Source organism: Henckelia pumila, chromosome 3 (assembly GCF_033568475.1).
Source record: "Henckelia pumila isolate YLH828 chromosome 3, ASM3356847v2, whole genome shotgun sequence".
NCBI classification, from domain to species: Eukaryota; Viridiplantae; Streptophyta; class Magnoliopsida; order Lamiales; family Gesneriaceae; genus Henckelia; species Henckelia pumila.
Window position 1 is genome coordinate 143,036,498 of NC_133122.1, and position 14,535 is coordinate 143,051,032.

A 14,535-nucleotide genomic window follows, 5' to 3' on the forward strand; every position below is an offset into this window, starting at 1 on the left:
TTTAAGACCAACAGCCTGCGTGTGTATCCATCGGTCCACATTATACGGGTCCAATCATTTCTATCTTTTCTTTCTTTTTTTCCCTTTTTAATTATTAACATTTTTCTCCTCGTTTAAACAATAGCAAAGATAAAAGCCTCATATGTGAAAATAGAGTTATAGAGCTTATGCTCATAATTTTACTAATTTTCTGGGATTTTGTTTTATGTTTCGTTTTTAAATACATTTCACATTCGTTTTTTTCTCTTATTAAAAAATTAATATATTATCGGAATATCCATTGTATAGTTTTTAAAATAAAATTAATAATATTTTAAAGTTTATTAAGAGCCTTTTTTATAACAAAGTTCAATAACTTCTGAAAAAGTACAAGAAGTTTGACAGTGTTTGATCACTTTCTTTTAAAAAAAACTCGAATCACACCGTAACTCAGATCTTATTTTAAAATTTCAATTCCACTTTCAAAAGACCAAAATATCCAAACAGCTTTTGTACATCAAAAAACATAATCTACTATGCAAATTGCTTCATGATTATAATATTGATTAGCAATCAGTATGTTCAAATTCATATTTTCATATATATTCTTGACACCACAAATTCAAAATAAATGATATAATAATACGTAGCCAACTAAGTATCAACAAATATTGTCTAATAAATTTCATGTGTCAAATGCCAATAGATACAACAAAATAAAATATATGTTGCATTAATTTAAATATATCAAAATATAACTTCAATAAAAAAAATATTGAATAATGAGTCAACATAAACATCCTTCCAAATTCTATGCACTAATGGTATGCTAACGATGTTTAAAGACATGATTAGCCAATATAAACATCGTCCCAAAGGGCCGAAAATTTTTGATTCCGTGTGCCCGATCCTAAGTCAAAGACAGTAGAGCGAAAGGTTCCAAATGGATACAATACCATAGAAATAAGTTGTACCATATCAACATCGAACATCTAGTTGGTGTAGTCCTTGTGCAACAACTTAAACCTGATTTCTGTACATATGCAAGCGATAACCAGATGCGATTTAGTGTTTACACCGAGTACAATAGTGCTGTTTCAGCGGAGCTCCACAGTTGTAACAGAAGGAATGACCACACCTACCACCAACAAAACAACAAATGAAAGAGTTAGCATCAACTTCTCGGCACAGCAATTTCTCCAATGGATTAAGTATCGATACCGCCAGTTTAATGTTAATTTTGTCACTCATATATGTGTTGACAATGATTTATCAACAGAGAGACCTGTAATTTCCCAAAGACACCATCGCAAATTGCCATATACAAGGAATATATAATTCGAGCCAACACTCGTTACTCTCATGTGATGCAATTGCGATGATAGGGATGGATGTAGAGAAGTTCAGGTGGAGGTGCAAAAAACTTTAAATTTCCTCTATTTCACAGTTCGATCCTACAATCTTACATGTGAAGAATAAAATTTAAACTAGCAATGTAAACAAGAAACACCTAAAATTTAAACTAGCAATGAGTAACGAAAACAATCAATGCTGCAGTAAAATTAAAATCAACTTGCCATACGACAGATTACTAGCACAAAGAAATGATTTTAAAACAGAACCAAACCAAACCAACCTGCATGTCATGAACAAGCATCCTTCAGTTTTCTCAACAAAGAACCCGCACTTTGGACACCTTATCCAATTCTTTTGCTTTGCAAGATTCATCACCATTATATCCTCATTACTCCTTTCATCCTTTCCCAACTTCCGAAACTCCTCACACGTGATCCCTGAATGCCAAGGAACCTTACATTCGACACAAAATAGCCTGTTACAATCAGGGCACTCAGATTGAATTATAACTTCATTCCTCCCAGACCGGTCATCAATCAGCAAAGCCGAGCAATCCTTAAATGGGCAATAATACTTCTCGGACCCCAAAATTAAAGCCTCGCACAAGGCGTCCCCCCACCGGTCAAAAACTTGCTTCGGCAAGATGGGATGACAATGCTGAGGCTCCAAGAACCCTTTACAACCAGTAAAAGGACAGTTAATAGTGGTAATGTTGTCTTGTAATTTGGATGCTACATATTTAGCCATGCACTCGGAACAAAAGGAATGTGTGCATCCCAAAATGCCAAACATAGCACTAGTGGGCTTCTCATCGGCACAAATTTCACACATTGTCATCAAAGGGATGCTAAATTCCACACCTTTGGAGGGTCTTGAGTTAGAGGATTCGCCTTTATAAACCCTCCGGGTTTTAGGGAATGAAGCAATAATTTTAACTTCATCATCATCAACATTTGTATAATATGCATAATCTTGGGATAAATCGATGGCCCTTTTGGATTTAAGATTATAATTTTCTACAGAAATAGCGTCGATCTTACTTGTACCATTCTTGGGTCGAACGGGGGTTTCGTATAGCACCAAAACTTCATCATCGTCAACAGCAGAATCCACAATATTCACGATTTCCAGGATTTCAGCAGCCATGAAAAGCTTTTATCATGAAACTAACGGTGTTTCAAGTGGAAACTGAAGAGATTACTAGAATTCACAAGCTAATTTATGGGTTCAATGCGATCACCGCTCATGTTTTTAATTTTTTTTGGGAAAATTGAGACAAGCAAGTACGAGGCGTTTATCAAATTCGACTTTTCAGATTATTCATGGGTTTTGTTTTTGTAGAAAAGGATTTTTAATCAAGAAAAACTCTACGCGATTTGTATTTGGCAATAAATCTTTCCGAATCTTTTCCCCTTTTAATTTGATTAAATAAATTAATTAATAAATAAACCTTCACAATTAGGAATGAGATACCGAGCCAAAATACCGACTTTTCGGGATATCGTACCAAAATTTTTTCGATATATAGACATTTTTTTGTATATCGAATTTTTTTCGGTATCTATACTCTATTAGTATGAATTTTTTTCATACCAAAATTTCAAAATTTCGATATCCATATCGATATGATTTTTCTTCATACCAATATTTTTGATACGGTATACCGAAAACTCACCCCTATTCACAAAAGCTGTTATTTGGATCGAGTCGAGTCGATCTGTGTCGCACATATATCTTCGTGAATCATCTTCGTGAATTGGCCGACAAAAGATCTACTTATATATAATATATGAATATATATATATACAGATATGATCCTCTGCACCCTAGGGTGCAGGAAATTTTAGTGCGACCACTAGAACCCGGTAGTGTTTTTGTTTTTTTTTTTCACCACTAAAACCCGGTTAGATGATTAGTTTAATCATAATTTTTCCACAAATGATGAAGATTTTCTAATATTTTGTTATTTTTTATATGCTTAAAATGATGGATAAATTAATTTTAAAAATGTTTTACCGTTTATCCAACTCTCAGGAAGGTAGAGTTGTTCATTCGTTACAACCTATAGTTCTTTTGGGTTTGCCCGTCTAGGCTCGTCTTTAAACAAGTCAGTAATACCATAATTAAATCTGTCATTTTTTAATGGTATGACGGGATGGTCCGATGAGTCTAACTAACTTTCATAATTCTAGCAGAGCGTGAGTTGAGGGAAAGATGAGAAATTTTGTGTGAGAGGTTTAAATCACTCATAAATTCAGAGAATAAATATTGGATGATTGTAAAATCCTTGCTGGGATTTCTCGTCTTGTCAATTTGTTTTTGTGTATAGATCAGCGAACCAGGCTGCTCATGCTTTGGCTAGGGAAACGGTTTCCATGTCTGGTCTGGTAGAAAGGGCTACGCCCTCTCGTACTTTTATTTCCTCTGTAATTTTGCAGGATTTGGTTTAATGTTATTACTATTGGTTTCGAAAAAAAATATATATTTCGATCCATATTTTTAAAATATTTTTATAAAAATGTTTTTTACAAAATTTATATAAAATATTTTGAAAGTTTTTTAAGATAAATATGAGTTTGGAACTAGTTTTAAAAAATATTTTATAATTAAAAAATATTTAAAAATGTTATTGAACAAATACTCTTAAAAATATTTTATTTATGTTTTCACCCGCTTCTAAATACATAAACAAAAAAGTCTTCTGCTCGTTCTTTAAAAATAAAAATAATAAGTTGAAAACATTTTTTCAAAAATAACAAAACTATAATCCAAAAAAATACTCTAATTATTTTTTTTACTTACAAAATACTAAGGTCATGGACTCATGGAATGAAAGAATGATGTGAGAATGGAATGAGCATTCATATCTCATTCATTATATCCATGTTTGGTTGACAATTGGAATGTGAATGACCAATCCAATAGTCTCAGTGTTAAAAAAACGCGAAAAAAATGTCGCTTAAGCGCGATTAAGTGTGAGCAAAAATTTGCGCTTTGGACAAAAACATGAAAGAACGGTCAACCCTTTGGTTAATCATATTCATATTAAGCAAAAAACTAAAAAAAAGTGCGAAAAAACCGTTAAAGATATATATTTTTTAAAAAATAATATTTAATTTTTATTTTATTTTTAAAATATTTTTAACTTTTAAAATTTATATTAAATGATGAATATTTAATAATATAAGTTTAAAAAAAAACCTTAAATGCATAAAAATTAAATTTTATTTTTACATTTCTTTTCCTTGCGACTAGGATATGAAACTTGACCTAACACAAATATTTTATTCTAGATAATTTTTTATTTTGAGACTTGCGTTCTCTTAACTTGAAAATTTATGTATTTATTTTTAAAATCTTTAAGTTCATATGTCATTTATCCTATTAATTAACTTAATAAAATTAAAATTATACAAAAAAAGAACAACGTTTTTTTTACGCTTGAACTTGTGAATCTTAAAGTTTGACTGTGACGCTTCGTCATGTTTTTTAGAACCTTACTAATAGGAATGCTTATTAACATGTCAATAGGCAATTGTTATTCTACCCATTTTGAATGGGAAAAGCCATTCCCATTTCCACTCCCCATTCTTATAATTTAAATTTTTATATATATATTTAATTATTATTATTACGTATTAATAATTATTAGTATTATGATTTATTTTATTCATCAATTATTATTATTTATAAAATATTAATTAAAAAAATATATTATAATTATTTATTATTATAATTAATATTCATAAAATAATAATTATTATATTATTTATTTTTATTATTATTATTATATAAAAAATAATTATAAAAAATATTCTTATTAATATATAAGTTTAGATTATTAAAATAAATACAATAAATTTATAATTTTATTAATTTATTTGAAAATAATAATGATAATAATACTAATAATAATAATTAACACATTTGAGTAGCTGTTATTTTTATATTTTTGGTTAAAAATATTTGATTATTAAAAAAAAATTTCATTCAATTCTTTTTCATTTTTTTTGGTATTAATCATATGAGTGAAATATAAGTATCATTCTATTTCCGTTCTTATTTCATTTCAAAGTTGATTTCATTCATACATTATTTCATTATAATGTACCAATAATATCCTGATATACCAATCATGTCCTTAAAAATATTTTTAAAGTACTTGTTCATACGAAACTCATGTATCTATACTATACTTGCTATTAGACCTGGCCACGGGCCGGGTCCGGGTTGGTATTTTACCAACCCTTTACCGGCCCGCCCATGGCCGATTTCGGTCTGGGTTGGTGAACCGGTGGTTCCGGTCCAGTCCAGGTTCGGGTCAACTTTTGTTTTTTAAAAAAATTAATTTTTTTTAAAAAAAATTAACTTTTTTTAAAAAAAAAAACTTTTACGATTGAACTTTAAAAAACTCTATCAAATATTTCATTATCTCAATAAAAAATCTATTACATTTATTCAATAAAAAATATATACATTTAAACTTTTAACATCTTATAATATTATATTTATGCAATAAAAAATATATGGTTTTTCAAGTTTCAACATTTTATATTAAAAACTCTATCTATCTCAATAAAAAAAAATATATTATATTTATTAAATAAAAATATATTACATTTCAACTTCTCACATCTTATATTAATCATTATATCTATCTCAATAAAAAATTTATTATATTTATTCAATAAAAAATATATTATATTTCAAATTTCAACATCTTATATTAAAAACTTTATATATATCAATAAAAAAATCTATTATATTTCAACTTTAAACATCTTGTATAAAAAATTTATTACATTTAATTATATTCAATCACATTCTATTAGTCAATGATCTCTTGGCCTAGTGACAAGAGTGATGCCCCAATACCATTTGGTCTTGGGTTAATATTAAATATATTATATAATATTATTTAAAATTTTTTAAAAATTATTATTATTATATTATTTAAAAATAGGCCGACCCGCCGGATTGACACGGGCAAACCCTCTAGGTCAGCAGTTTTCAAAATGAAAAACTGTAATCGAACTGGCTAATGGCCGGTCCGGTCACGGTTCTGGGTCAAACTCGTTGACCCGGCTAACCGGCCCGTTAACCACGGGCCGATTCCGAGTTTGAACCGACCAAGATATTATTATTACTAGTATAATCGCATATACGCATTGCGTGTGTATAAATCATATAATATATTTAGTATTATATGTTATATATAAATATTATTTTTTCAATAATTAATTATTATTTTTTCATTTCTAAAATAATATAAAAATAATTTAAACGTTATCATTTTATCCTATCTATAATAGTTAATTGAGAAAAATATGGAAATATATATAAATAAAATCAAATTTACTAATTCATATAGTGTAAAAGACAATTTTGGAAAAAAAGTCGATATCCCAACTCTAAAGTGTTCAACTATTATATATATAGTATAAATAACATAAAGCAAGATAGTCTTAGACCAACTGATTTTGATGTCTTTTGCAAAACATATCTTTTATCCACTTCGAAATTTTTTTAAATTTTAAAAATATTTATTTATCTTTATCTACATATAACATTAACTTATTTTATATGAGTCATAATAAAATCAGAAGGATTTTAATTTTGTAAAAGTATTTATTCATAATGAAATGATAGGTCTTATCAAAAGCAGTTAATATAATAATATTTTTTTAAAAAAAACCATTTACTCTAATACGGTTAATTATAACATAGGAGATATAACAAGCATATCTTGGAACTTAAAATTGATAAAAACATGCCAACGTTATTTTTAATTCAATAATAATATACTCTACAATCCACACTTCCAAATGAGATATATTTTATCGATTTAATTTAAATATATATATATTTATAGTTCTGGAGCAAAAACTGTCTTTGTTAAATAGAGCGATCGAACCATGTTTCTCGGTTTAAAAGATTTGAGTCGGTCACTACCATCAACTATAGCTTTTGGTAAAGCGGCAAGCCTCGGTCCTACCATTGATATTAGACTCAAGACACTCGGTCCTACAATTGGTATCTGAGTCAATGTCATGAATTCGATTCTCATTGATAGCAAGAAGTACAATTATTAAGATTATTGTCACAACCCTTGGGTTGTTTACGATTTAAAAGATTTAAGTTGCACAATTACCACCAACTATAGCTTTTAGTAAAACAAATGCGTTCGATCCTATTCGATAAAGAGATAAGCGATCGATCCTACATTTACCATCGGGTCATCAAAACAAAACATTCTTAAAAAATATACTATAATGAATCATGCCGAAAACAATATATATATATACTAAATGTACTTGTAGTATCTACGCTTATACACTATACCAGTGCCTTATAATTTTTTGATGTTAATTACTTTTCATGTTATTTTAATATGATTAATTAATTCAAAATTTTAGATTAACATTTAAAATATATTTAGCAATTAAAAAAATCCTATAAATCAAATAAAATATAATAAACAACAATGGATAAGTTATCAGATATCGTCGGATATACGATTGAGATGAAGTTTTAAAAAATGGGGATTTGAGGATAGAGTTTGAGATGAGGTGAGAAAGAAAGAATATGATGATATGATGATGTGAAGATATCTATATTATTATATAATAGCGAATCATTTTCGTGTGTCAAATCACACAAAAAAATTTTCTTCTATTTTACCCCTAAATTTAACACTTCTGTTAAATCTTAAATGAATAAATTATCCCCACTTTTCTCTAGCATTCTTATCTCATTTTTTCAAATTTCATCATTTATCAATCTTTATTAAATTATCTGCACAATTTTTTACAACTTCTATCTATTTTTTTTAATCAAAATTCTCATATTTTTTCACCGTGATATTTTCAGATTTTTTTAAAAATAATTAAATTTTCGAGCACTTGAAAATCACGTGCACGTCTGCTAATTTCTTAAAATTGATTAAAGTTTAACCAAATTAATTTGAATTAGTTAGTAAAAATGATAGATTTTTAATCGATAATCTTGGTCAAATAATTTTTTAAAAATAACAACCATCTCATGTGTATTTAAATACACTCAAATAAATTTGAAAGAGTTATTTTTATAAAATGAAGTTTGACTAAAGTTGTTCTCCCATATTTTCCGATTACTCGATTAGTATGAGAGCAGCGTGTGAGAGTATTATATGAACTAATTTGGTCTCTTTGGTGTAACATATTTTATTCTCTTTAAAAAAATCTGTTAAATTGTAAAAGTATTTATTTATCTTTATCTACCTATATCATTAACTATTTAAATCATTCATAAAAAATAAAAAAAATTAATGATAATTTAATTATTTATTTAACTGTATAAATATGTATCACATATATTGGACATTGTTAGTATAAAAATATATGTGATGATGGGCATGGGTTAGGGCCCAGTTTTATTACAAAGCCCAATTTATATTCGAAGAGTCCAAATTATTAGAGGATAAACCAATTATTTAATAATAATTAAATTCATCAATTGGTCCATTAATCGAACTCGCTAATAAATTCGACAAGGTCTTCTGAAACTCCTGTAAATAGAATTATAGAGATATCTCTCTCTAAATTACGAGCCCATTTTAAGATTCACTATCATGCTTGTTCTCGTTGTTAGTCGAATATGAAAGGAAGAACATATTTATAAGAAATAATATATTTAATTTCAACAATTAAATGTAATTATATATTTAATTGCATAAATATAAAATTGAAAGGAATAAAATCCTTGATATCTTTTCTATATTGTGAAAGATTTATTGTGGTGTTTTGTCTTTCTTGGATTGATACTTTTTTTTATCTAAGTGTTTGAGATATTTTAAATATGAATTGTTTTATTATAGAATAAGATATTCATATATCTTAAAGAGTTTAAATATTTACTTGATTATTTTGTAGGAGATATTATGCACTTATCATAATATATCTTTTATCTCCTAACTTAATATTATTTCCTTATCTTTGTAGATTGGTTCAAGTTTGAAAAGGAATATGATCAAGTCTTTTTGGAGATAAGCTGACACGCTAAAATAGAAGAAGATGGTGTAGAGATTGAGGCGGCTTGAAGAAAACGAGAGAGAATGCATAACGTAGTGCAGAATAGAGCGAGCGAGAGCAGAGAAACACATATACTGCACAAGAGAGAGTTTCACGTCGAAAATTCAGAGACTCATTCATGAGAAATCAAGAAATCAAGAGCTCTGAATTACATAAGAAGATTGGAGTTTTCTGTATTGTCGTGAAGCTTTTCGAGAACACTTGAAGATTACACTTGCAAGAGTGTTGATCGAAAGACCTTTTGTGGTTCTCGAATTTCGGCAATCAGGATTAATTCTTTTTGGTTTTATCGTTTTGCTTTTCTTGATTTCCGTTGATGCCTTGAAGGTTTGAGAGCACTGAAGATTGGTGATCGAAGCTGTGTTGCTCTCGTATTTTGGCATCAAGGATCAACTCCTATCTTGGGTTTTCTTGTTCTACTTTCAGTAGACTTTTAAGGGAGTTATTTTTATTTATTCTTTATTTTCTCACATGATTGAGAAAATTGATTTTTTAAATAATTCACTAGTTTTAGGGTTTGTAAAACTCTTTGATTATTTTCTAGTGAAAGTTTTGCCTTGAGGCGCTGCAAGCTAGAGTATTTTATACTCTTGCTTAAATATTTGAGTCTGATTTGTTTGGTTGCTTATATATTTTATTCATGCTTTCAAAAATTCTGATGCATGATAATCAAGGTGTTATTGAAGATGTTGTCAACACCTAGTGACAACATCTGAATATATTTGTATGTGCAACTTTTTATTACTTTAGTAATTGTGCATATTTACTCTTGAGTATTTTTATTGTTGGTTTGCTGTTACTATTCACGTTTTAATATTTCCGCTGCATGTTGTGTAGGATGTTGTCAACACCTAGTGACAACATCTGATTCTGATAATTTTTATGAACCATGATATCCCTTACAAAAATAATCCGAAGAACAAGAATACTTGATAATACTTCGAACCAGTAGCCTACAAAGCCATGCTGTAAGCAACTATGCACCATGTTAATTATTAGTGACTAAAACGTGAACAAATAAAATTGGAATAAATTCAATTATAATCTGGGTGTAACATGCTATAATAATAGAAAAATGTAAACTTAGGAAAGTCGACCTCGTTCGTGAGATGCTTCATCGAGTATATCAAATTAACCAGTGTAGCATAGGATCTCCCATATTCAATTAAAATGATTGGTAGTTGTAGCATGGGGAAAGGGACTTCTCATCCGTTAGACAATGTGTGTTAGGAAGGAAACCATTAAATGATATCAAATGAATGAGAAATCACATGGAAAACATGATTTCTCAATTAAAAAAATGCAAAAAATAAAATAAAATAAAATAAAAATAATCATAATAATAATAAAATAAGAGGCCCCAAAAATTGGGGCTTTATGCAAAAGAGGGGGATAACAATGGAGCCAAGTCATGGATATTCCAAATCACACATGCAAATGCATTATTAATTTGCAAGAACAAACAAAATTAAATGATGAGCTCGATTCATGAGTATTACGCCAATTATTGAGCCAAACAAGATTGCATCTTTCAAAAGGAAATAAAAAGTAATTGAGAATCGATAGAAGCAAATTAAATGTTTCAAGAATTTGTGTTCATCGTTTTGAAAATTAATTAATGTGATTATCCTATGGCTAAAATTTAATCTGATAATTATTTGAAAACAATGGAAGGGAGAAAAAAATTCAAGAAATTATCGTGTTCAATTATCATGATTTGATATGTAAAATGAATAATAATTAATAATTATAATAATAATAAATTATTAATTATTGAAACATGAGTAATGCGTGCAATATAATTAAGTTGTAATTTTCTCAACGTATACAATCATTCGATCGAGAGAGAGTATAGTAATTATGATGATTTGATATGTCAAATGAATAATAAGAGCATTCTGGATCTTGAAACATGAGAATCATGGGAAGGTTCGAACAGATTAGGAAAATTATTATTTTAATCTTTTCTTTTTTTTACAAAAAAATTATATATAAGGAGTTTACCGAGACTAATTAAGTAGATCAAGATTCAAAACAAATACCCACAATGCTCTAAAAGCCATTTCAAGGCAAACACGAGCTGAAGGGTAGTACATGAATCTGATCTACTTAATATTAACCTCGAACCTTATAAAAATTTTTTAACCTCCTCTTAGATTCCCATAATATCTTAAACCATTACAATACCATGGTCATTTCGTAGGATAATTATGATCTAGCAAAGAGAATTTAGCCTGTCATTAGGCTAAATTAAATAAGAAAATAGAAATAGACAAAATAAAAAGAGAAATACTTACAAAGATTGTAAACAGAAACCTCAAGCTTTTATTTTCTGAAAGGCTTTTATTACAAGAGAGAGAGAGAGAGAAAAAGGGAGAAGATAGAGAGGCGAGCAAACTCCAGCGTGCCCCCAAACTTACAAAATATACCTATAAATAGGAAGAGCCGGACATCAACCCCGGATTTCAAGCTAAACTTATTAAACTACTTTTATTAAAATAATAAAAAGATGCATTATTACATCTTGAATAACTTCCGCCAAACTTTATAAAAGTTGATAGTGATATATTATCTAATAGGATTCCTTTTTCATCCAATTTTGGACTTTAGCGATGCTTTTAATTTTTCAAAAGTTTCATCAATTTGATTTTCTTCAAGATCATCATCTTCGGGATCCTGTCCATCTTGCATATGCATTAATTTGATAAACTGATTGTGGCTGTCAGTTGAAGTCATGGACTGATCAGATTTTGTATCAGTATTACCAATATTTTTAAACAAATCTTTTTTCATTTCTTCAACATATAAGTCGATCATTTGTTCTTTTGAGTAGATTTCTTGATATTTCTGAGTGATAATTTTGAAGGGACTTATCACATCAGATTGTTTTCCCTTCTCCTGTTGTGCAAAATCATTCTTGTATTGAGAGATATTTTCTTCCATTTTTTGTAATATCTCTATGCCATGTGGTTTTCCAGTTTCAGGATCATTTCTGAGCAATTTTTCCCAAAACTTTGATAAACTCTTCCTCCATAAGCAAGGAATTCCATGATCATTATAACCAAATTCTGGTTGCCATTTCCAGATCCATGGGATACCGAATTCAATAAAGAAATTGCAGGATAAATTATTGTTGACCCAATTTGTAGTCATGTTCTGTATAACTCTTGGAGAGAATCGGATCCAATCTTCAAAGTAATTTTTGAATTCTTCAGGTAAAATTTTTGATGAAGGCCCAAAGAATTGCCACCAGTGTATGAACCAGTTGGGAATATTATCATGTGAATTATTTTCACATATTTTCAAGAACCAAGAATGTTTTCTTTTTGAATTTTCATAGAATAGAGTTGTATAAAAACTCTGTATATAATCCCAGTAGTTATATTTAAAAGTAATTTGTTTTTGAGTAGAATAGAATTCTTTTTCTGCTAGTGGAGAAATTCCCCATTCTTCAATAGAAATAATTTTCTTAATAATAAATTTGGAAAAGTTATAACTTTCCGTTTGCTGAGTATTACTCTGAAAATGGGTAATTTCCACCGTTTTTGTAGAAATTAAGAGGGTTTCATAATATCCTCTTGGCTTATAAGCACCATGAACATATGATGTATGTGATAGATATCTATCCATGATAATCCAAGGAGTATTTTTCCATTGTTCATCTTTTTCTTCTACAAGAAGAATGATTTCTCTATTTTTATTCTCAGTATATAATACTGAATCATTTTCATTTTCTTTTGCAATATTTGCATAAGATTCTTCAGAATCAGGAATTACCTTATTCTTACCTTTTTGTTTTAAGAATTCTTGAAATTCATCATATAAAGGATCATTTTTTTGGATAGTATTACTATCAGAAGAACTAGAAATTTGTTGGCCTATGAGGCGTTGATTTCCAAATTGAGCTATCAGCCTTGGAGCATTGGCAATATAATTTGGGGGTTTTCCTCTTCCTCCTCTTCCTCTATAAGAGGAAAATTCACCACGACCCCTATTCATTTCTGCCATCATTAGATAAATATTCACGGGTTAAGAAATCAGGAAGATAATTTTCTTCTCCTTTTTTATAAATAATTTCAAAATCAAAAGGAGCTAAATTAGCTTGCCATCTAGCAAACATTTGTTTAGAAACATCATGTTTAAAATCTTTATTAAACATATATTTTGCAGACTTGCAATCTGTTTTAATAATGAATTTTTGATTGTAAAGTTCATCCTGAAATTTCAGAATGCATTTGACAATAGAAAGAATTTCTTTTGCAACTGTAGAGTAATTTTTCTGAGCAGAATTCCACTTCCCTGAATGAAATCTAACAAGATATTCTTCTTTACTTTGGGGTTTTAATTGTTTTAAAATACCGCCAAAGCCTATATCAGAAGCATCTGTTTCAACAATTTTTTCCCAACTAGGATTAGAAATCATTAAGCAAGGAATATGTTTAATTTTTTCTTTAATTTTCTTGACAGAATTAGTATGCTGATCAGTCCAAGGGGAAGGATTTTTCTTAAGTCTATCATATAAGATAGCAGTATCATTGGCTAAATTTTTAATATAGGCAGATATATAATTTAAACTACCTAAAAATCTTTGTAATTGAGTCTTATCAGTAATAATATCTGGAAATTTATTACCAAATTCTATACTTCTTTGAATAGGAATAATATTACCTTTATCAATATTATGACCTAAAAATTTAATATTGGTTTGAAATAAAACCATTTTGGGTTTAGAAATAACTAATCCATTTTGAATAATAAGAGTTTTAAATATGTTTAAATGTTTAAAATGAGTTTCAATATTTTTTGAGAATATAAGAATATCATCTATGTAAACAATAATAAAGTCACTATAAGGGGTAAAGATATCATTCATAATCTGCTGAAATTCTGAAGGAGCATTCTTCAGACCAAAAGGCATAACATTCCATTCATAATGTCCTATCGGAACATTAAAAGCAGTTTTATATCTATCATCCTTATTAATTTGGATCTGCCAAAATCCTGACTTTAAATCAAATTTAGAAAATATTAAGGCATGTAAAAGTCTATCAAGAAGATCTTTTTTATTAGGAATAGGATGCCTAATCCATTTTAAAACTTTATTTAAAGGTTTATAATTTATTACTAGACG

General features: G+C 28.5%; 1 protein-coding gene across 1 annotated transcript; it reads right to left on the reverse strand.

The window, feature by feature from the left end:
* Positions 1-734: 734 nt before the first annotated feature.
* On the reverse strand, positions 735-2,662 carry LOC140892668 (E3 ubiquitin-protein ligase RSL1). The gene is made up of 2 exons (XM_073301616.1): positions 1,616-2,662; positions 735-1,117 (listed from the first exon to the last, which is right to left on the reverse strand). The coding sequence occupies exons 1-2, from the start codon at positions 2,479-2,481 to the stop codon at positions 1,045-1,047; spliced, it is 939 nt and encodes a 312-aa protein (XP_073157717.1). The 5' UTR covers positions 2,482-2,662; the 3' UTR covers positions 735-1,044.
* Positions 2,663-14,535: the final 11,873 nt, after the last annotated feature.

What these genes read in the sequence shown, in the direction of transcription:
- LOC140892668 (XM_073301616.1), bottom strand. Translation starts at nt 2,481, where the DNA reads ATGGCTGCTGAAATCCTGGAAATCGTGAATATTGTGGATTCTGCTGTT. An exon ending in TGCTTGTTCATGACATGCAG is followed by an intron (nt 1,118 to 1,615) that starts GTTGGTTTGGTT and finishes TGTTGGTGGTAG; the next exon opens with GTGTGGTCATTCCTTCTGTT.